Source organism: Acipenser ruthenus, chromosome 9, assembly GCF_902713425.1.
Source record: "Acipenser ruthenus chromosome 9, fAciRut3.2 maternal haplotype, whole genome shotgun sequence".
Taxonomy (NCBI): Eukaryota; Metazoa; Chordata; class Actinopteri; order Acipenseriformes; family Acipenseridae; genus Acipenser; species Acipenser ruthenus.
In genome coordinates this window covers 26,311,582-26,335,904 of record NC_081197.1, presented here as the reverse complement: position 1 = coordinate 26,335,904, position 24,323 = coordinate 26,311,582, and the positions used below count along the sequence as shown (strand labels likewise).

Below are 24,323 nucleotides of genomic sequence, written 5' to 3'. Positions count from 1 at the left end.
TAAAATCTTTTTATGGAAATGTCCAGTCTACTTTTCATGTTTTCAAGCAAATTGGCTTAATCACTGCCATTCTCATATCCACTTTGACATCTGACACATTATTTATCTTGTCCAGCGCTTCTTTAACATGTTCTGCATACCAGTCTGCTGAGGGTGGTGTCACTACAAGCACTGTATGCAACCGTCTGATTGGTGTAAGTATAATTATAATACCGTCTGCAGCAAATTCACATCTTGACACTTAACTCGTAAGTATTTCTGGGGAAAATCTGTAGTATTTCCTGCCCAACTTACATGTTAACTCGGGTAACTCGAAAAGCAAGGAAATGCCACCTTTTTCACCAACTCGCTTTCTGGGAGAATTCAGGCCAATTCAAAAGAACATAAGAAAGTTTACAAACGAGAGGAGGGCTCATTTGCTCGTTTGGTTGTTAGTAGCTTATTGATCCCAGAATCTCATCAAGCAGCTTCTTGAAGGATCCCAGGGTGTCAGCTTCAACAACATTACTGGGGAGTTGGTTCCAGACCCTCACAATTCTCTGTGTGAAAAGTGCCTCCTATTTTCTGTTCTGAATGCCCCTTTATCTAATCTCCATTTGTGACCCCAGGTCCTTGTTTCTTTTTTGAGGTCAAAAAAGTCCCCTGGGTCGACATTGTCTATACCTTTTAGGATTTTGAATGTTTGAATAAGATCGCCGCGTAGTCTTCTTTGTTCAAGACTGAATAGATTCAATTATTTTGGCCTGTCTGCATACGACATGCCTTTTAAACATAGGATAATTCTGGTTGCTCTTCTTTGCACTCTTTCTACAGCAGCAATATCCTTTTTGTAACGAAGTGACCAGAACTGAACACAATATTCTAGGTGAGGTCTTACTAATGCATTGTAAAGTTTTAAAATTACTTCCCTTGATTTAAATTCAACACTTCTCACAATATATCCGAGCATCTTGTTAGCCTTTTTTATAGCTTCCCAACATTGTCTAGATGAAGACATTTCTGAGTCAACATAAACTCCTAGGTCTTTTTCATAGTTCCCTTCTTCAATTTCAGTATCTCCCATATTATATTTATAATGCACATTTTTATTGCCTGCATGCAATACTTTACACTTTTCTCTATTAAATTTCATTTGCCATGTGTCTGCCCAGTTCTGAATGCTGTCTAGATCATTTTGAATGACCTTTGCTGCTGCAACAGTGTTTGCCACTCCTCCTATTTTTGTGTCGTCTGCAAATTTAGCAAGTTTGCTTACTATGCCAGAATCTGAGTCATTAATGTAGATTAGGAATAGCAGAGGACCTAATACTGATCCCTGTGGTACACCACTGGTTACCTCACTCCATTTTGAGGTTTCTTCTCTAATCAGTACTTTCTGTTTTCTACCTGTTAACCACTCCCTAATCCATGTGCATGCATTTCCTTGAATCCCTACTGCTTTTAGTTTGAGGATTAATCTTTTATGCGGGACTTTGTCAAAAGCTTTCTGGAAATCTAAATAGACCATGTCGTATGCTTTGCAGTTATCCATTTTCAATGTTGCATCCTCAAAAAAGTCAAGTAGGTTAGTGTGGCAATGTGCCCCGTCCCTGTGTGCATTTATATATACTGTTGTGCTGGGATTCAATTACTAATTAATTATTCACTTGAATCCCAGCACGTGAATTCATTACGTGCAACCCCATGCTCACATATTACATTTAACCAGCACGTGAAGTGATTTGTGCCCTCCTCGTGCCTAAATACAAATCTACACTTTTTAAATACACGTGAAACACAGACCCGTTTATATCCCGTGTACCAATCTATACACCAACATTAACATACGCACGCAACACACAAATGCACACAGGGACGGGGCACATTGCCACAGTTAGTTAGACATTATCTCCCTTTCCTAAAACCATGCTGGCTGTCTCCCAGGATATTGTTACCATATAGGTAATTTTTCATTTTGGATCTTATTATAGTTTCCATAGGTTTACATATAATAGAAGTCAGGCTTACTGGTTATGTAGTTACCTGGTTCGGTTTTGTCTCCCTTTTTGTGGATCGGTATTATGTTTGCTATTTTCCAGTCTGTCGGTACAACCTCTGTGTCAAGAGACTGTTGCATGATCTTGGTTAGCGGTTTGTAAATAACTTCTCGAGAATGAACTCAAGTCGACTTGAGTTAGCTGTCCATGGAAACGAGGTACAAGACCTCAAAATGTAATCTTGAGATCAGTCTCGAGACCAAGATTTGGTCTTGAGACTTCATCTCTGATTGAAACCCTGCTTATGTGTATACAACACTTCTGTATTCTGTGTCCTTTGCATAGTTCTTTCATGCAGTATTATGTCTGATGCTTCTAAATCTTTTCGATTGTGGACTTTGGTATTCTATATTTCTTTGCCCCTTTGGTGCTATGAATCGTTATACTTTCTTTACATGATATATCACATCATTTGCATTGTGATACAAGGCCAAAAACACAACAATTCATTGTAGTTCACCAAATGGTTCTTTAATGAAGAAGTTTTATAGTTAGCATGAATACATACTCTCCCTGACTCATTCAAGTTCCATTGTTTAACAAAATATTAATTCCAAAAATCATCATTTGATCTTATTATGCATCAAATCAGCAGCCCATCAGGACCAGGAAATGTATATTGATACATATTGTATTGCAACCTGCATATTGTGATACATATTAGTAGTAATATTACTATAGCTTATGTCAAAAGTTTGATTGATGAGCCTTTTGACCTTTTATGGACATTTTGACCTTATGTGTGAATATATGAATATATAATGAGGGGGCGTGGATTTATGAATTTATTAATATATAATGAGGGGGCGTGAATTTTATATATGAGTATGCAATATAGATATATATATAAAAACAGACCCCTATGTATTTAACAAGCGCTTATAAACATTAAATATTTATAAATGTAAAGAGTTTGAAATAAAAATAATTACTATTGGTAGGATTCAAACCCATGCTGACAATTGAGTCAAATGGATCTTAAGTCCATCACCTTAACCCCTCGGCCACAACAGTTTTTCTTAAAACAATAATAAATAAAAATAAGAATTAAGCTTACTGGGGTTCTGAGGTTCATGGTGGTTAGGTGTTTGAGCAAAAGGTTGAAATGACTGAGACTACGAAGGGTTTTTTTTTTTTTTTTTTTTTTTTAAAAGGGCAAGTCTGGGCATGTTTTCAGACCTCATAAAAGGAGGAAAATATTTGTGCAGTTTATTAGAGTGTTACACAAGATGTCTCATACCGGCGTTAGTTCCCGCTCTGAGAAAGTGGATCTTGAGGATCGGTAAATGTCTGAACTTACAAAAGCCTTTTAAAAAATTCACATTAGCCCTTCCTCAGAGGTTAAAGAAACCACGGACTGCAAAAAAGGTTCAAGAGAGTCCAAAGCATGGGATCTTTAAGCATCCGTCCCAAGGATCCTCTGTGGACTGTACATACTCCTCTGTGGACTGAACTGAAAATAGACCCAAAATGAGAGAGAGGGGCGGATGTTTAGGGTAACTCAGAAAACGCCCCTTGGACCCCACATTCATAGATCTCTGATAGGGCCATCTCAAAGGATCCCCATGGGGCCAGAGGCGTCCTCACCCCTCATAGGCTGACAGATGATTGTAAGGGAACATGCTAAAGGGGTCCCCACACACTCTTTTGATTGAAGGAGTCTGACGCCATGTCTTCTGCAAACTTTAGATACTTCTCTGAAAATGCCGTTCTTTAAACTAACGATCTTGAGATGGATTGGACCACTGAAGAAATGACCCAGCTTATAAAAGACTTTGAAAATGTACCCCTCCTCAACCCTGCAGAGTCTGACGACGTCGACGGTCCTTTAGGCATCTCTTTTGAAAAAGTATTAAAGATCTAGGGGTCTCCTGGCTTCTCTATTGGAAGTGATCATTGACCGTGATATGGTGAAAAATTGCCGCGGTTGCGAAGTTGACCACCCAAGCCAGCTGAGACACAGTTGCCTTTATGAAGCGGACCCCGATTATTTCGATCAACATTTTGAAGAAATACTAGAAAAAATACACGTCCCGTGGCTGAAGCTTCTGATGGCTAAAGCTCTAGCTTGTTTCAATTTCCATCCATCTTTGACAAAACTTCAGAAACTGGTGGAAGATATTTTAACAGAGCTAAGACCAGAACACAGCATTAGACGTAAACTGAGCCATCTACAAGAAGCCCTGGATGACAAGACTCGAGACATTGTCAACAAAATAACCAAAAAACTTTCTACCATCGCAGTTTTACTAACCTCCAACAACCTTTAGCTTATTACGGAGCCTGTGACTTTGAAAATGGGGAACGTCCAGACTCCAGCAAAACTGAGGAACACCATGGAGGGGCTGCTGTTTGAGCTAATAGCCGAGAAAGTGGCTTGTAAGAGACTCTTTCAAAACCTGATCCAGGTAAATGTAAAAATGTTCAACAATTTAAAAAGTGTTACTGATTTAATCCATAAAGATGTTGATGCTCAAGAATGGCAACGGTTGGTTGATACACATGTAAAACACTGTGACCCCTTGTCACAAAGACGGCCGGAGTGGGTGGCGTCAGACCAGAAGCAGGAAATAAACAGACAGAGATGTGGGGTTTGGTGAAGCTGAGCGAATGCTTTCGCTCAGCATTTAATAAACAGAACAGAAAATAAAAGGTTGGAACACAAAAACACAGGACACCGCACTTGCGCCAAAATAAACAGACAAACAAAACGTACTAAACACTTAAACAGACAGACGAACAAACACGATGAGTGAAAACACTTATTATTTACTCTTTCTTTCACTTTTACCTCCGTCTCCAATCCCGTTCTCCACTCACCGAACCCCCAACCCCGACTGAATGAAACGTGCATCTATATATACTGTTGTGCTGGGATTCAATTACTAATTAATTATTCACTTGAATCCCAGCACGTGAATTAATTCTGTGCAACCCTGTGCTCACATATTACATTTAACCAGCACGTGAAGTGATTTGTGCCCTCCTCGTGCCTAAATATAAATCTACATTTTTAAATCACACGTGAAACACAGACCCGTTTATATCCTGTGTACCAATGACTATACACCAACATTAACACACGCAACATACAACACATAACACACGAATGCACACAGGGGCGGGGCACATTGCCACACCCCTTAAATGCATTTTTAATGAATATAGTACCTAAAATGTTTGATGAAATAGAAGACTGCAAATGTATACATATCATTGTTTTGTATGCTTATGTGACTGATGTCTGTTTTCATAACCTGGCTAGGTTTTTAAGAGATGAAGATATATCAAAAGTTGTACAAAATGCCGTGGATTACTTAGTGACTAACCATGAATGTTTGTGTAAGAACTTTATATGTCTTCTAAAATGTCCTAATCTTCTTGATAAACTGTGAATAAAACTTTTGAACTTCACACATGTCTCAGATGTGTGAAGATGTCTACATACTTGTCGCAGTTGTGTTATTTTGGTTAAAGATGTCACTTCAGCGTATGAAAAAAATATACTACAATCCCTCAAATCCTGGGGGCTTAGGGGGTTTACAGACTCCTCAAAGGGCTCTGGGGTCTGATGGGCCTAAAGTCTCTGAGAGTGTCCTAACAGGATTTTTACCATAGGATTCAAATGAAACCTTCAGAAGTTAATGAAGACAATTCATTTAAAGTGTTTAAAACTTTATACTCTAAGAAGAAAAGCCCTGAACATATAAAGTTTAAGTTTACAGTCGGTGAAAGGGGTTATTATAAGCCTGAACCATTTCTTGTAGTTTATCCATATGCTTGTGAGTGTTAAAGGCGGTGAAATATTTCCACATTTTTGTTTTCAGAGTCCTGTTGTATCTCTCAAAATAGAGGCTTTTAGTTTGTTCCCCGTGGTAAAGTGTAGAATATTATGTTTTTTTAGCATGTTCTGAAATGTTCTGTTTAGAAATTCGGTCCCTTTATCAGTTTGTAGTTTTTTAGGTTTCCTACCCGTGCTGAGGATCCTCTTGAACGCCTCTGTCACCGTCTTAGATGACTTATTTTTCAGTGGTATTACCAGGCATATTTGGATAAGATATCTGTACATGTTAGCATGTACTTGTAACCTCCATTTTCTTTTGACAAGCTAGACATATCCACTAAATCAGCCTGCCACTGAGTATCGATATTAGATAAAAACACAGTGTTTCTTTTAAAGTTTATTCTAGAGGGCTTATGCAGCTGTCACACGGCTGGCTGAGTGGTGCCGTCAGATCCAGGAAATGAATAACACACAGGACAGATGAAATGAAAAGATGAAGACGCTTGTTTGCGCCGGTTTATTATAAATAAAAAGGTTTTAACAAAACACAGGACACGGCACTTTAGCCAAAATAAACACAAACAAAACGAACAGACACTGACACACGGGGACGAACACTAAACAAACAAGTACCGTGCTGGTCCTCCAGCACGACGTAGCAATTGATTATATTTACTCTCCTCACTCTCTCCTGTTCTTTCGCCCTGAACACACAACCCCGAGTGAGTAAAATGTGCATCTATATATACTGTTGTGCCGGGATTCAATTACTAATTAATTATTCACTTGAATCCCAGCGCGTGAATTAATTATGTGCAACCTCGTGCTCGCATATTAATTATTTTAAATGCACGTGAAGTGATGTGCAATCATCGTGCCTAAATACAATTTTACATTTTAAATAACTTGTGCTGCACACACCCATTTATGTCCCGTGTACCAACTACAATACACCAACATTAACACACGCAACATACAACATATAACACACAAATGCACACAGGGGCGGGACACATTGCCACAGCAACGTATATGAGTCTTGATGAGTCATGATTCTCAGAACCCTGGTAAGCTTAATTCTTATTTTTATTTATTATTGTTTTAAGAAAAACTGTTGTGGCTGAGGGGTTAAGGTGATGGACTTAAGATCCATTTGACTCAATTGTCAGCGTGGGTTTGAATCCTACCAACAGTAATTATTTTTATTTCAAACTCTTTACATTTATAAATATTTAATGTTTATAAGCGCTTGTTAAATACATAGGGGTCTGTTTTTATATATATATATATATATATCTATATTCCATACTCATATATAAAATCCACGCCCCCTCATTATATATTCATAAATTCATAAATCCACATGCCTCATTATATATTCATATATTCACACATACGGTCAAAAGGTCCCTAAAAGGTCAAAAGGCTCATCAATCAAACTTTTGACATAAGCTATAGTAATATTACTACTCATATTGTATCGTGACATTAGTTGTAATGATAGAGTCGATCAAACTTCTAATAAGGTTGCTGAATGAATAATTACATACCAAACAGTGTCACAAGAAACAAATTGTGTTTTACAAATTTCCATGATAATTTCAGATTCAAAACATGCTTATTTCAACCAGTTTCTAATGTAAGGATGAGCACACATACATAATTATAACAATAATATCTTCAGAAGAATGGGGTTGTTATACATGTATTTGAAAAGGAATTGTACTTACCACTTACTCCAATCGCTACGGAAAGGATCAATACAACTAGCACGCAGCAGGCAACGAGGAGAGCCTTCTTATAGGCAAGAATATAGCACTTTAATGTCTTTGTCGCATCTAGTCCTGGTTAAATAAGAAAAAAAGAAAATGTAATTATGTAAAAAATCTTTTTTTGCAGTTTTTCTGTATCCTTTTGAAAAAAGTTGGGAATGACACTAAGCTTCCAGTCACATTTGATTTGCTTTTGCAATGAATGGAACTGAGCTCCCTTCATAGAGTCCCAGTGGAAGAGTTTTTATTTTCACACTACAACTGCAACTATTTTCTACCTCTAATTAGGAATAGTGATATCATCAACTGGTCCCCCTTTCTCAGTTTTGAAAATGCAGATATTTTAAAGACACTGCAATAGATGATAATTTGTTATTGCTTCCTGGTACCTCCTGATGCTGTAAAGATCATTCAGAACTGCACAGACACATGGCAAATGACACTGAATAGACAAAAGTGTAAGGTACTGCATGCAGGCAATACAAATGTACATTAGAAATACCATACGGGAGATACTGAAATTGAAAAAGGAATCTATGAAAAACCTAGGAGTTTATGTTGAATCAGAAATGTCCTCATCTAGACAATGTGTGGAAGCTATATAAAAAAAAAAAAGGCCAACAAAATGCTCGGATATATAGTGAAAAGTGTTGAATTTAAATCAAGGGAAATAACGTTAAAACTTTACAATGCATTAGTAAGACCTCATCTAGAATATTGTGTTCAGTTCTGGTCACCTCACTATAAAAAGGATATTGCTGCTGTAGAAAGAGTGCAAAGAAGAGCAACCAGAATTATTCCGGGTTTAAAAGGCATGGCATGAAAATAGGAGGTACTTTTTTACACAGAGAATTGTGGGAATCTGGAACCAACTCCCCAGTAATGTTGTTGAAGCGGACACCCTGGGATCTTTCAAGAAGCTGCTTAATGAGATTCTGGGATCAATAAGCTACTAACAACCAAACGAGAAAGATGGGCCGAATGGACTCCTCTTGATTGTAAACTTTATTATGTTCTACATTGTTGTATATTAAATATTTGCATATCCTAAAAAAACAAAACAAAACAACAACAACAACAAGTGAAGAAACAAAAGATTCTCAACACAAAGTGGGCCAGTACAAATGTTAATAAAGGTAAAACTCAGTATATTGCTACTGTCACTTTAACGCTTACCTCGCTTCAAAGCTAAGTAGGGTGTGCAGAATTCAGATTCAGGGCCTAACCAAAGATGGGTGGGGCCAACCAGAAGTGGACACATTGAAATGGAAGTGTGTACAAATCTGCTTTACATCTAAATGTTTTGTGAATGATGATAACTTAGATAATCTTACATCATTTTCAAAACTACTGAATTGATGATACACTGTTCTTCTCATAGGGTATGAACCCGATCACATTCTGTTCACCCACCCTACTACTAGAAGGACTGCGACAGCGAGTGAGAAACTGCAACAGCGAGTGAGGCGACAGCATGGGAGAAGTACAAGTGGACAAGTACAGCGCAGTTAGAAGCAGAAAGTAGGAATTACATCTTTAAATTAAATCTTGAATTGCTTTAATCAGAAAACATTGCAGCTTAAAGTCTAACAGCTGCGTGTCTTTTTCTGATAACAAGCTGAAACTTGGAGCAGCTGATTCAAATTCCGTGCCGTTCTGAGAGACGGTGGAGGGGCGGAGCCAGCAACACAACACAGAAACAAACAAAAGACTGCCAGTGTTCACTGTGACAGCGAGTGAGACGACAGCGTGGGAGAAGTACGAGTGGACAAGTACATCACAGTTAGAAGCAATTTGAAAGCAGGTTGACAGCTGCAGAAGCTAAACTGAACTTCCAAAAAAAATAAATAAATAAAACATGGTCTTCAAGCCAGTAATCTGTGACAACTGCATGATGTAGGAAATCCGAGAAAATCCAACAGAGCTCAACCAAGTTTGTGTAAAGTGCCGCACGATCCAGGACTTGCTTCAACGAGTAAGTCTGTTAGAAATGCAGCTGTAAGAAACGAGACAGCAACAGGAGCTTGAGCTGACACACCTACAATTCATGGAAGTCTGCACCCCTAGTAGACTGAAAGCCACCAGGGAGATGGAAGAGAGTCGAAACAGCTGGGTTCAGATAGGCAGAAGCAGGGAAAAAAGAAACTTCGTCAAACACAACCACCAGAAATCCAAACATCCAACAAATTTGAGCCACTTCAACATTTAGATGACCAAAACCAACATCAAGAGAATGAAAGGAACAACATCCAGGACCCTATAAACAGTGCTACAGCAAAAAGAAGGGCGGTCATGATTGTTGGGGACTCCATATTGAGAAACACAGCAAGTTCAGTTCGCAGTTTGGACCCCCTTACTACAACAATGTACTGCCTTCCAGGAGCCTCTGTCACGCACATCACTAAGAACGTGGACAGGCTCCTAGAACGAACAGGAGACGACCCGGTAGTAGTCATCCACATCGGTACAAACAACATTGGATGAGACAGGCCAAGATCCCTGCAAAACAAATTCAGAGAGCTAGGAAGGAAATTAAAAGACAAGACCAAAACTGTGGTATTTTCTGGGATACTGCCGGCACCTTGCAAAGGACCATATGGACAGCTGGAAATACAAAATCAAAATGCATGGCTGAAATCGTGGTGCACTGTGATAAAGAGAAAAAGGATCAATGCTGTAAATCTCCCTCGCAACTAGAAAGGGTGCTGTGTAAAGGTGAGGGTATGCTGCCTCCTAGATCTGCCATCTCGGTGGAATGTGGAAACCGGAAGGTGACCATATTAGGAGGGGCGCGTAGCTGCAAGTACTCTGGACGATTCCATTGCAGTCAGCTGCGGGGCAGCCCTCTTTTGAAGAAACCATGGCGACGCGTTGACTGCAGGGAGGTGTTTGCTGGGTACAAGGGGGAGCAGCTACGTCAGTACCTTTGCTTTTTGCGCTGAGAGAATGAGCCACCAGCCGGAGCTGTTCTCGTTTTGTTTTGTGTTACATGCTGTCTGTGTTTTGTCTTTACAGCGGAGGAGTAGGAGCGAGGGACTGCAGCCACTGAGCCAGCACAATCCCCGGAGCACTTCCCTCACAGCACGGCACCAATCACTCACCACAATCCCTGGAATATCAGGTCACAGTTTTCGTGCACGGAGGATCGTGGATTAGGAGTGTTTTTCTTTTGTTATTTTTGTTATTTTGTTTCTGGACTTTATTAAATAAATCACGGACATTTTGGGAGAATCTGGTTTGGACATTGTACTTATTGCACCACGTCACTCGCATCCTGTCACAGTTGGTGTCAGAGTGGGATCCAGAATGGCCGCCGCCGCGCTTGGAGCAATATTGGAGGCACAGGAGCGAAGACTTCAAGAGGGAATGGCAACTATGATGGACTCAGGATGTGGGCAAACTTTGATTTTGAAAGTTCTTTTGAAGGGGGTACCTTGGTGGTCACGGGGGGTTGTGGTCATTTCCTGTATCCATGGGGATAACAAGGACTACCCTCTCACCAAATTAGATTTGACAGTTGGATGTCATACCCGCCGCGTAATCGTGGCTGTGGCAGAAAAGTTACCATATCCAGTTATTTTAGGTCGAGACTGGCCGCATTTTGACAGCATGATTTATAAAACGGTAAAGCCAGTCTCCGGTAAGACCATGGGAGCAGCAGGGGAAGCTATTGGGAATATTTTTCCGCTGCACACTGATCTGTTCCATTCTCGATTTCACCCGAAAAAAACAAAAAGAGAGCGGAGGGTTGAAAAATGGGAAGGAACATTAATGAAAGAAGGCTGGGGTTTGGTAGGGGAAACTTCAGAATCGGTCAAATGTAAGGGTAAGGGGATTGGGACTCAGTGTGACCTGCAGGGACAGGTTACTGAGACCCCCAGTGCTGAAGCTACTTTAGCTCTGCTCGATATCCCGAAATTCTGCGACCGAGATATGGACCTAGCATTGGAACAAAAGAACGATCCTTCGCTGGTACACATCTGGGGGCATGTTCGGTCTATCGAGGGGAAGGATGTAGAGGATAGCCGGCCGCTTACATATCCCCACCACATTATTGTCGGGCACTTACTGTATAGAGTATCCCAAGCCACGAGCACAAGCCAGATTGTAACACAACTACTTGTTCCTCAGTCTTTTCGACGTGAGATCATGCGGTTGGCTCACGATGTCCCCTAAAAATCTAAAACTAGCTCAGCATTGCCAGGAGCAACAGTACAAAAAACCAGCACGAATTCGGACCTTTCAGCCAGGTGATAAAGTACTGTTGCTACTTCCAACCTCGGAATCTAAGTTGTATGCTAAGTGGTAGGGGCCATATGAGGTGATACGAGATTGGTAATGTAAATTATGAAATTAGACAACCCAATCGCCGGAATAAGACAGAAATCTATCACGTTAATTTGCTAAAACCCTGGAATGAGAGGGAGGCCCTATTTGTAGCTGGTGACAGTTTAGAAGAGGATTTTGGTCCCACTGTCAATCCACCAGCTACAACTCATATTCCGATGGGGAAAAAGTTACTTCCTGATCAGAAATGCGAGCTCTACCAGTTAGTGGAAAGGTTTAATGATGTTTTTTCTGACTTGCCCGGCAGAACTAATGTTATCTCACATGCTATTGTTACTCCACCAGGTGTCAGGGTTCGAGAGAGGCCTTACTGGATCCCAGAGAGTCGCAGGAGTCTGGTTCGCAAGGAGGTGGAGGATATGCTCGAGCTTGGAGTCATTGAACCTTACCACAGTGAGTAGTGCAGTCCGATTGTGATGGTGGGCAAGAAGGACGGCTCTACTCGGTTCTGTGTGGACTTTAGAAAGGTTAATGCCATCTCCAAGTTTGATGCATATCCAATGCCCTGAGTGGATGAGCTCCTTGACCGACTGGGTACATCGCAGTTAATTTCGACCTTGGATCTGATGAAGGGATACTGGCAGATTCCACTCACTCAGAGCGCGAGAGAGAAAACTGCTTTCTCTACCCCAGACGGCTTGTTCCATTTCCGGACCATGCCCTTCGGGTTGCAGCAGGTCAGAGTGAAAATGCGTAGGCAACAGTGTAAAGGAGAAAGTCACAGTAACAAGCATGAAAGCAGATATAAACCCAATGTGTGCTATCCTGCTACTTTCTTCTATCTTTATCCTTTCAGGATATATAACCTTAGTGTGATATGCACATACATTTATCAAGTTTCATTAAAAAGGGTTAATGTGATTTGAATGTGTTATAATACAAGTCCATGTGCAGTTTATGTTGTCGTTCCTGAACTTCAGAAATAAGTTCCCAAATGAAAGGGGGGATGATGTGGGACATATTCTCTGAATATGATAATAATACATGAACGTGTATTAGAAATGTAACTGGATTTACTAATGAAACTGTGTGTCTTGAGAAACAGGGCAAACTGCTATGTCTTGAGAAGGGGGCCTCTGGCTTGCAGACATACTGAACTATGTGACCTATTGATTAGAGGACCGGCGCCTGGACTGGATTAGGCTGAGTGGACAGTTGAATTATGTACAGATAATTCACACGTGCAACAACAATCGTTCTGACACAAGGAAGACATAAACTAGCGATGTCCCAGTGGAAAAGGACATTAACCCTTTGCAGTCCATTTATTAAGTGCGTGTCAGGCACGTCAGGTCCAATTTATTTTCACACGCGCAGTTAATTTTAGACACGCTGTTTAAAAGTATTTTTTTCCACAGTCAAACGGGTTTAAAAGGCCCTGCATAACAACAAAGCACTCACTAGGCATCTCTAGCCCCGCCCCACCCTTTCGTTCGCTATAGCTTTCACCTATGTAAGAAATAAATAATAATAATAATAATAATAATAATAATAATAATAATAATAATAATAATAGTCATACATACCGATCAATCATCTCCCGATCACTCGTTTTATCACCAAACTCCTCAATAATGCGATCCAAGTCATTATTTTATTACTATAACATCTCAAAAAAGCTCTGCAAATGTCCGTGTTCTCTGTGCGCTGACGCACTATCAGCAAGCTTGTTTACTTATGATCGCACCGTTATCTGATACAGGGCCATGTATGACTATTCATGAGATACGCCTTTTTGTTTTTTTTTTTGTTTTTTTCCGACTTGTCTCGGCTCCTGTCGCTCCCACTCGGTCATTGAATGGTTTTCTCGGCTTTTTCCAGAGAAAAAACGACTAGAAACCTGTTTTTTGCGTTTCTATAATGATGTCGGACAGGGTCCGACAATGGACCGCAAAGGGTTAAAACATCAAAGGATTGTGAGATTAAAAAAAAGCAAGATACATAAATGATCTCATGAAAGTGGCTATTTACAGAGTGAAAAAGACTATAAATATCCAGGTTTAAAAGGCATGTCATATGCAGACAGGCTGAAAGAATTGAATCTTGAACAAAGAAGACTACGCGGTAATCTGATTCAAGCATTCAAAATCCTAAAAGGTATTTACAATGTCGACCCAGGGGACTTTTTCGACCTGAAAAAAGAAACAAAGACCAGGGGTCACAAATGGAGATCAGATAAAGGGGCATTCAGAACAGAAAATAGGAGGCACTTTTTTACACAGAGAATTGTGAGGGTCTGGAACCAACTCCCCAGTAATGTTGTTGAAGCTGACAACCTGGGATCCTTCAAGAAGCTGCTTGATGAGATTCTGGAATCAATAAGCTACTAACAACCAAACAAGCATGATGGGCTGAATGGCCTCCTCTCGTTTGTAAACGTTCTTATGTTCTTATGTTCTTAAAACTAAACATTTTGCGCTCCACATCAAATGCTAAACAAGGTGCTGTCACTCTGCTGAGCAAAGCTGCAACTCCTGGACTCAAACTAAAAACGGAATCAAGACAGGACTCTGCCTGAAAACAGCCCCAAGACAAGGAAGCAAGCTGCAAGCGAGTCAACGACCACAAGCAACGAGACTGAGGCCAAGCTGGAGTACTGCCATAAAACTTATAGTGACTGTTATCAGACAAACCAATCTGGGTCTGTTGTACACCTAAAACCACACTATCCAAAATAAACTGTGCCCTGCTACCTGTTTAGCTAAAAGATTCAACGAAGAGGACATAGTGGACGGGTGCTGTTATTATTATTATTATTATTATTTATTTCTTAGCAGACACCCTTATCCAGGGCAACTTACAATTGTTACAAGATATCACATTATTTTTACATACAATTACATTATTTTTTTACACGTTATTTTTACATACAATTACCCCTTATACAGTACCATGCTCAAGGGTACAGCAGCAGTGTCCCCCACCTGGGATTGAACCCACGACCCTCCGGTCAAGAGTCTAGAGCCCAATGTAGGATTGAAGACTTTGTTGATCCAATGTAGGATTGAAGACTTTGTTGCTGAGAGGATAGTTTTTGTACTGGACACTTAAACAGATTGAGTTTCCAAGCCAGCAGACCAAAAGTCTTCAAGCTTCTAGGAACTGATGAGTATAATTCCAGTTGCATTTTTTCCGAATGATTCTTGGTGATAGATCTCCCTCCCAACCTGTGAGGACGCTGGGTAAAAGGAACAGAGTACCCTTAACTAAATGGCATGACAATGTATTCCTTAGGGTAGGTGGAAGTCGGTCATTTAGGAAGGGGGCAGAGCTACGGTACCCAAACTCAATGACCCGGACGGTAAACGGCGTGGCATCCGAGGACTGGAGGAGCGGATGCGCTCGTTAAACTAGGGGTCATGAGTGAGGGTATAAATAGGGTTCGTAGTGTAAGTGATCTGTTCCTTTGTAAATGGTTAGAGCAACCTAGAAGGAGACCGCTGAAAAAAAGGAAATGTGAGTGTTGTGTTTATTTGTTTTGTCTAGTAAAAACTGTTTGTTTCTAAAGACAGCTAACACTATCCGGAGCTGCAGCCGCAGGCCAGCAACAAACCCGGACACCAGCACTTCCCTGTTTCATAATGAGCACTAATTTCACTCATTAAATAAACACTGTGTTTTGTGTTTTGTGTTCTGTGTTACGTGTGGGTGAGGATAGAACCTGGACTGTGTTTTATGGTTTTGGGTGAAACAAGAAGGATTACAAACGAAGTGATACATGCCGTTGTATCACTTCCATCATTTATTATTTACAGGTGTTTGCCCTAAGGCTCTGGACATTGTATAATTAATAAACACCTTGCAGCTGGAAATCATTTTTCTGTCTGTTTGTATCCATTCTGCACTGCACACACCTGTAACCACTCACCACTCTCCCACATTGCCATATACTTAATCTATATACCATTAATAAGCTTAATGTGATATATTCTAAGATTGTCTGCATCATTTCAGTTAGGCTGGTGCAGGTGTGTGTGTGTGAGCAATTCAGTTCGCAGTTTGGACCCCCTTACTACAACAGTGTGCTGCCTTCCAGGAGCCTCAGTCAAGCACATCACTGAGAATGTGGACAGGCTTCTAGAACGCACAGGAGACGACCCGGTAGTAGTCGTCCACATCGGTACAAACAACATTGGAAGAGACAGGCCAAGATCCCTGCAAAACAAATTCAGAGAGCTAGGAAGGAAATTAAAAGACAAGACCAAAACTGTGGTATTTTCTGGGATACTGCCGGCACCTTGCAAAGGACAATATGGACAGCTGGAAATACAAAATCAAAATGCATGGCTGAAATCGTGTTGCACACAGGAAGGCTTCACCTTTCTTGAGCATTGGAGCACATTCTACAACAAGGACTATCTATATAGATGGGACGTACTGCACTTAAACAGAAAGGGAACCAATCTACTCGGAGAAAGGATCCTTGTGGAGGTCCAGAAGCATTTAAACTAGAAAGGAAGGGGGGAGAAAACAAAAAACAGAAGGGAGACCACATCAAAACAAGGGCAACAACTCAGTTAAGACAACTATTAAAAGTATTTATCTTAATGCTAGAAGTCTCAGAAACAAAATGTTAGAACTTGAAGCTACTGCACTAACAAGTAACTACGATGTGATAGGTGTTACAGAAACTTGGTTGTCTGAGAGTGATGGAGACGAAAATAATATTAGTGGGCACAGGAAAGACAGGCAGGACAGAAGAGGCAGAGGGGTAGCGCTATACATAACAAATAGTCTTGAAGGCCAGGTATTAAATCAGGAAAAAGAAAACAATGCAGAATCAGTATGGGTCAAAATAATGGACAAAAATTCAAAGGGCATAATAATAGGGGCATGCTATAGACCGCCAAATTCAGACGCTGAGCAAAATAATCTGTTATACAGTGACATTCGAAATGCGTGTAGAAAAGGAGAAGCAATACTAATGGGGGATTTCAACTTCCCCTGTATAAAATGTGAGAACCTGTTGGGGAGCACAACAGACGAAATTGAAATGGTGGAAATGACAAATGGCTGCTTCCTAACACAATTTGTCAAGGCACCGAGTAGAGGGGAGGCATGCCTTGATTTAGTCTTTTCAAATAATGAAGACAGAATAACTAAAACAGAGGTCAGAGAGCCATTGGCAAACTCAGACCACAACATGGTCTCATTTGAAATATTTTTTAAAACCCCAAAAATAATGACTAAAGCTAAGGTTTACAATTTTAGAAAAGCAAACTATGGAGGTATGAAACAGAGACTAACAGAAGTAGATTGGAGTAAAATAGAGAAAACATCCACAGAAAAAGGATGGCTGTTTTTAAAAATGTAGTATTAGAGGCGCAAAACAATTACATCCCAAAAGTAGACAAATCTAAATCTAAAACAAAATGGCCAAAATGGTTAATAGATCAATTAAAAAAAAATATTCAGCGAAAAAAGGCACTTTACAGAGCGTTTAAAAGGGTCCAAAAACAAAGTACACAGAAAGAGTACTTGGAACTGCGAACACAAGTCAAAAAGAAAGTTAGAAAGGCCAAGAGAGAGATAGAAATCAATATTGCTAAGAGGGCTAAAAACAATTCCAAAATGTGTTTCCAATATTATAACAGCAAGAGAACATTCAAAGAGGAGGTTAAATATCTAAGAGACACAAATGGCAAAATCATAGATGAAGAAAAAAAATAGCAAATATATTAAATGATTACTTTTCACAGGTTTTTACAAAGGAGGACACAGACAACATGCCCCACATGTCAACCTGTTCCTATCCAATTTTAAATAACTTTAGCATAACAGAGGCAGAAGTGTTAAATGGACTAGGAGCTCTTAAAATAAACAAATCCCCTGGGCCGGATGAGATCCTCCCAATATTACTCAAAGAAATGAAAGAAGTTATTTACAAACCCCTAACCAAATTCATGCAACAGTCTCTTGACACAGGGGTTGTACCAATAGACTGGAAAATTGCAAACGTAATACCGATCCACAAAAAGGGAGACAAAACCGAACCAGGTAACTACAGACAAATAAGCCTGACTTCTATTACATGTAAACTTATGGAAACTATAATAATATCTAAAATGGAAAATTACCTATATGGTAACAATATCCTGGGAGACAGTAAGCATGGTTTTAAGAAAGGGAGATCGTGTCTAACTAACCTGCTAGACTTTTTTGAGGATGCAACATTGACAATGGATAATTGCAAAGCATACAACATGGTTTATTTAGATTTCCAGGAAGCTTTTGACAAAGTCCCGCATAAAAGATTAATTCTCAAACTGAATGTAGTAGGGATTCAAGGAAATGCATACACATGGATTAGGGAGTGGTTAACATGTAGAAAACAGAAAGTACTGATTAGAGGAGAAGCCTCAAAATGGAGCGAGGTAACCAGTGGTGTACCACAGGGATCAGTATTAGGTCCTCTGCTATTCCTAATCTACATTAATGATTTAGATTCTGGTATAGTAAGCAAACTTGTTAAATTTGCAGACGACACAAAAATAGGAGGAGTGGCAAACACTGTTGCAGCAGCAAAGGTCATTCAAAATGATCAAGACAGCATTCAGAACTGGGCAAACACATGGCAAATGACATTTAATAGAGAAAAGTGTAAAGTATTGCATGCAGGCAATAAAAATGTGCATTATAAATATCATATGGGAGATACTGAAATTGAAGAAGGGAACTATGAAAAAGACCTAGGAGTTTATGTTGACTCAGAAATGTCTTCATCTAGACAATGTGGGGAAGCTATAAAAAAGGCCAACAAGATGCTCGGATATATTGTGAGAAGTGTTGAATTTAAATCAAGGGAAGTAATGTTAAAACTTTACAATGCATTAGTAAGACCTCACCTAGAATATTGTGTTCAGTTCTGGTCACTTCGTTACAAAAAGGATATTGCTGCTCTAGAAAGAGTGCAAAGAAAAGCAACCAGAATTATCCCGGGTTTAAAAGGCATGTCGTATGCAGACAGGCTAAAAGAATTGAATCTATTCAGTTTTGAACAAAGAAGACTACGCGGCGATCTGATTCAAACATTCAATATCCTAAAAAGGTTTAGACAATGTCAACCCAGGGGACTTTTTTGACCTGAAAAAAGAAACAAGGACCTGGGGTCACAAATGGAGATTAGATAAAGGGCCATTCAGAAGAGAAAATAGGAGGCATTTTTTTACACAGAGAATTGTGAGGGTCTGGAACCAACTCCCCAGTAATGTTGTTGAAGCTGACACCCTGGGATCCTTCAAGAAGCTGCTTGATGAGATTCTGGGATCAATAAGCTACTAACAACCAAACGAGCAAGATGGGCCGAATGGCCTCCTCTCGTTTGTAAACTTTCTTATGTTCTTACTGAGAGGTCACTTACTAAAACAGTTCTCTAAACTCTTTATTTTCAAAATATTTTCATATTTTCTTTTTTTCTTAGTGGTGCACCTTTTGATTTAAAAATATTTCATTTTACTGTTTATTCTTTTAAAAAAAACATTTGTTTATTTTCTTTTGTTCCCTGCACTTGCACTGTTTGAAAGTACAGGAGGGCAGCCATTTTGCCATTTTTGTGTTTGTTCTTATTTTTTTCTTCATTTAAACTCTTAATTTCTTTTATTTTTACTTTTAAATCACAAAACTGTTTTAGTTTCTGTTTTAAAAATCGTTTTGTTTTAATCCCCTGCTTCTGCCTTGTGCAGAGTGGGGGAAGGGAAGAGAAGACACGTTGGTCTGCCCTGTTTTCTTTTTCAGTTGAAGGTTTTGTTTTGTTTTGTTTTGTTTACTTATTTTAAATGACCTTTAATTTTGTTTGCTTTGTTTTTGCTTTTAATTATTTTTTATTTAAGGAAAAAAAATGTTTGTTTTTGTGTGCCCCTACACTGATTGCAGAGTAGGTGTTTTTTGTCTTGTGTTTGTGTGTACCCCAAAAGAACATAAGAACATAAGAAAGTTTACAAACGAGAGGAGGCCATTCAGCCCATCTTGCTTGTTTGGTTGTTAGTAGCTTATTGATCCCATAATCTCATCAAGCAGCTTCTTGAAGGATCCCAGGGTGTCAGCTTCAACAACATTACTGGGGAGTTGGTTCCAGACCCTCACAATTCTCTGTGTAAAAAAGTGCCTCCTATTTTCTGTTCTGAATGCCCCTTTATCTAATCTCCATTTGTGACCCCTGGTCCTTGTTTCTTTTTTCAAGTCAAAGAAGTCCCCCGGGTTGACATTGTCTATACCTTTTAGGATTTTGAATGTTTGAATCAGATCGCCGCGTAGTCTTCTTTGTTCAAGACTGAATAGATTCAATTCTTTTAGCCTGTCTGCATACGACATGCCTTTTAAACCCGGGATAATTCTGGTTGCTCTTCTTTGCACTCTTTCTAGAGCAGCAATATCCTTTTTGTAACGAGGTGACCAGAACTGAACACAATATTCTAGGTGAGGTCTTACTAATGCATTGTAAAGTTTTAACATTACTTCCCTTGATTTAAATTCAACACTTCTCACAATATATCCAAGCATCTTGTTAGCCTTTTTTATAGCTTCCCCACATTGTCTAGATGAAGACATTTCTGAGTCAACATAAACTCCTAGGTCTTTTTCATAGATCCCTTCTTCAATTTCCCTATCTCCCATATGATATTTATAATGCACATTTTTATTGCCCGCATGCAATACTTTACACTTTTCTCTATTAAATTTCATTTGCCATGTGTCTGCCCAATTTTGAATGCTGTCTAGATCATTTTGAATGACCTTTGCTGCTTCAACAGTGTCTGCCACTCCTCCTATTTTTGTGTCGTCTGCAAATTTAACGAGTTTGCTTACTATATCAGAGTCTAAATCATTAATGTAGATTAGGAATAGCAGAGGACCTAATACTGATCCCTGTGGTACACCACTGGTTACCTCACTCCATTTCGAGGTTTCTCCTCTAATCAGTACTTTCTGTTTTCTACCTGTTAACCACTCCCTAATCCATGTGCATGCATTTCCTTGAATCCCTACTGCGTTCAGTTTGAGAATTAATCTTTTATGCGGGACTTTGTCAAAAGCTTTCTGGAAATCTAAATAAACCATGTTGTATGCTTTGCAGTTATCCATTTTCAATGTTGCATCCTCAAAAAAGTCAAGTAGGTTAGTTAGACATGATCTCCCTTTCCTAAAACCATGCTGGCTGTCTCCCAGGATATTGTTACCATATAGGTAATTTTCCATTTTGGATCTTATTATAGTTTCCATAAGTTTACATGTAATAGAAGTCAGGCTTATTGGTCTGTAGTTACCTGGTTCGGTTTTGTCTCCCTTTTTGTGGATTGGTATTACGTTTGCTATTTTCCAGTCTGTCGGTACAACCCCTGTGTCAAGAGACTGTTGCATGATCTTGGTTAGCGGTCCCTTAGTAGGCTACTGTAGTTTCACCGTCAGTCATTTCATCCTGTTTTGACAGATCTTGTTGCCTGCAGCAGTGCTAGAATATTCTCATTCATTTAAATAGAACCTTTGTGTATTTCGGGGGGCTGGAGCCGGGGCTCCTCCCGAGTCATCCCGCTAAAATATCTGTCAGTCAACCTTTAATTACCTGTTAGTCACCCTATTTAAACCGTAGCCAGCTTCTTAATTCTCGTCCTGTTTTTCAGTTTGCGGTTACCATTCAGACTTGCAGACCCAATCTTAAAACAAACCTTGTTTTCAATCGGTTTAAAAATGACTACTGACCAGAAGCTGGGTTTTTTTTTCCCATCTGACTTGGATGAAAAATTTTTCTCACCTTCTGGCTGTCTTCCTTCAACAAATAATCCACCAGAAAAACTTTCAAGGAAATCTGCCCTTCCTGCTTCTCCTCCATTTGACAACGTTGCTGCTTCAACCTTGCTGCTTATACAGCTGTGCCCACCATCCTCTTCGCTGCTCTAAACACATTAGACCTCGTGGTGATTCTACAACGTAACTTTTTTTTTACAAAGATTGGCCCATTGACAAAATTGTGAAAGCTCTTTTCAAAAAAGGATTGCCCATTGAAACAGGGAGCGATTGAGCTGCTTTATTTGTTTCATATTGCAAATCCATATCGTCTGAGCCTGTCTTTCCTCCTCAAAAGTCTAAGCAGATTCAAACTAGTCAGTTCATGCTCCGCCCATGCTACATTGCAAGCTGCACTCGCCTCAGATTCAGCGAATACAATTGAAGGTAAAAATGTTAATTTAGTCTCTATTCTTATTGCAAATTCAGAATTTCTGGATCACAGGATAGATGATTGTGGCGATCTGTCTGTTACTCTAAAATCTCGGGATCCTCGGCTATATACAAAAAGTACTCTTGGAGAATTTGTGCTTGCATTTTCTGTTTTTGCAATGTTCTTTGTGAAGTTTATGCTCACCGACGACAAGAACCGGACTAATTTATTTTAACATCAGATATGGCGTTTTTTTTTTTAAGTAGTGTCATAAAGCTTTTTCAGCCAAAGCAGCATCTTGGTTAGCATTGGACAATACACTGATTGATTGGTCTCAACCCGATCCTGATCTCTTTAATAGATTCTTCAGTGGTCTCAGTGCTAACGCTTGCAGAGTTTGTGCTTCTACCGCCCATTCTACCTCTCTGTGTCCAAAAGCAGACTCCTCTTGAGTCTCCCCATCAGCCTCAAATTATTCTCCCCCTGCTCTCAACAACACTCCTTTTTTAAAAAAATTTGTACCATCTGCAGTTTCTCCTAGTCATTCTTCAGCTCCACCTGCTTTTTCACAGCAAAGATTCTCATAGAAGACCCATCAAATATTCCGGCGGGAGACAGGTGTGCAATAATTTCAGTTCCTCATTCTGCATTTCTAAAGGATGCCATTTTTTTACATATGTGCAGTTTCTGTGGCAATTCTAATTCACATTCCATCCGCCCTCTATCATCTGAATGACAGCCTGTGGCAATGTGCCCCGCCCCTGTGTGCATTTGTGTGTTATGTGTTGTATGTTGCGTGCGTGTGTTAATGTTGGTGTATAGTCATTGGTACACAGGATATAAACGGGTCTGTGTTTCACGTGTATTTAAAAAGTGTAGATTTGTATTTAGGCACGAGGAGAGCACAAATCACTTCACGTGCTGGATAAATGTAATATGTGAGCACGGGGTTGCACAGAATTAATTCACGTGCTGGGATTCAAGTGAATAATTAATTAGTAATTGAATCCCAGCACAATAGTATATATAGACGCACATTTCTTGCACTCGGGGTTGGGTGTTCGGTGAGTGGGGAACGGGAGAGAGGCGGAGGAGAAATAAAGTAAAATAACGTAACGTAAAAATAGTGTTTTCACTCATCGTGTTTGTTTGTTTGTTTGTTTGTCTGTGCATCCACCGTTTGTTTGTTAGTACGTTTTGTTTGTCCTTTTATTTTGGCGCAAGTGCCGTGTCCAGTGTTTTTGTCTGTTCAAACCTTTTATTTTCTGTTCTGTTATTAAACTGTGAGCGAAAGCATTCGCTCAGCTTCACCAAACCCCAAATCTCTGTGTGTTACTTCCTGGCTCTGGTCTGACACCACCCACTCCGGCCGTCTTTGTGACACAGCCCCTCCAGCTGAAGCACTCCTAGAAATCAGGTCTCTTGTCGACTTCTCAGATGTCTGGCCTCCAGAAATCAAAAATCTTCCTCCTCAGCTTAAATCCACAGCCTTACTTGAAGTATTCCCTATTGTCGTTGCAGCCTATCTTTGTAGCCCATTTTGACAGAAATATTAATCTTTTGTGATAATCAATCTGCTGTTCATATTATTAATTAAGGCCATTCCTCCCCCCCTCTAATTATGCAACTTCTTCGCCGGCTAGTCTGGATTTCAGTAATAATTTATTTTGAAAGCCCTACTCCTTGCAGATATCTCTAATGGCACTGGTGACGCTCTTTCTAGTTTACAGACCATGCAATTCAGACGTCTGGCTCCCTCAGCTCAACCTTTCCCTCTATCCATTCCTCCATTCAGCAAACTGGTTTTCAACTAAATTTACATTTGCAATCTTCTGTCTTCAGCTCATTCTAAAGCTGTTCTTCCTCCCTAATCGATTCTCCCATTCATTCCATATAGGTGCAGCAACATCAGCAGCCAAAGTTAAATTCAACCAGTCCTTCCTCAGCGGTGGAATATATATTGTATTTAATCACCAACTTTCTTTTCCAACTTTCAATTCTCTCTCTTCTTTGCATTGGTGGCGCAGTTGTAGGGGCCACTGTTTGATTGTCCCTTGAGTGGTCTATTAATACCAGTTTGACTGTACTTAACTCACACACTCAAATACAACATTCCACCAAATTTCTCATCCACTGTGACCAAACGTTATTTCAATTAGAATGTTGGTAACCATGGTTTTGTTGCATGTTGGATTTAATAAAGGGATTCGCTAAATGAGACATTTCTCAAT

The 24,323-nt window shown here is 39.7% G+C and overlaps 1 protein-coding gene and 1 non-coding gene across 2 annotated transcripts in view; one reads left to right on the top strand and one right to left on the bottom strand.

Moving 5' to 3' along the window:
* The window catches only part of tmprss3a (transmembrane serine protease 3a), a 153,342-nt gene that overhangs the window by 67,640 nt on the left and 61,379 nt on the right, over nucleotides 1-24,323 (bottom strand). Inside the window, exon 3 of the mRNA XM_059029761.1 lies at nucleotides 7,551-7,664. Within this exon, the coding sequence (XP_058885744.1) occupies nucleotides 7,551-7,664 (114 nt within the window). The remainder of the gene's footprint in view (nucleotides 1-7,550; nucleotides 7,665-24,323) is intronic.
* Nucleotides 6,931-7,015, top strand: trnal-uaa (transfer RNA leucine (anticodon UAA)). Its single transcript has one exon. It is a non-coding gene; the product is annotated as a tRNA-Leu (tRNA).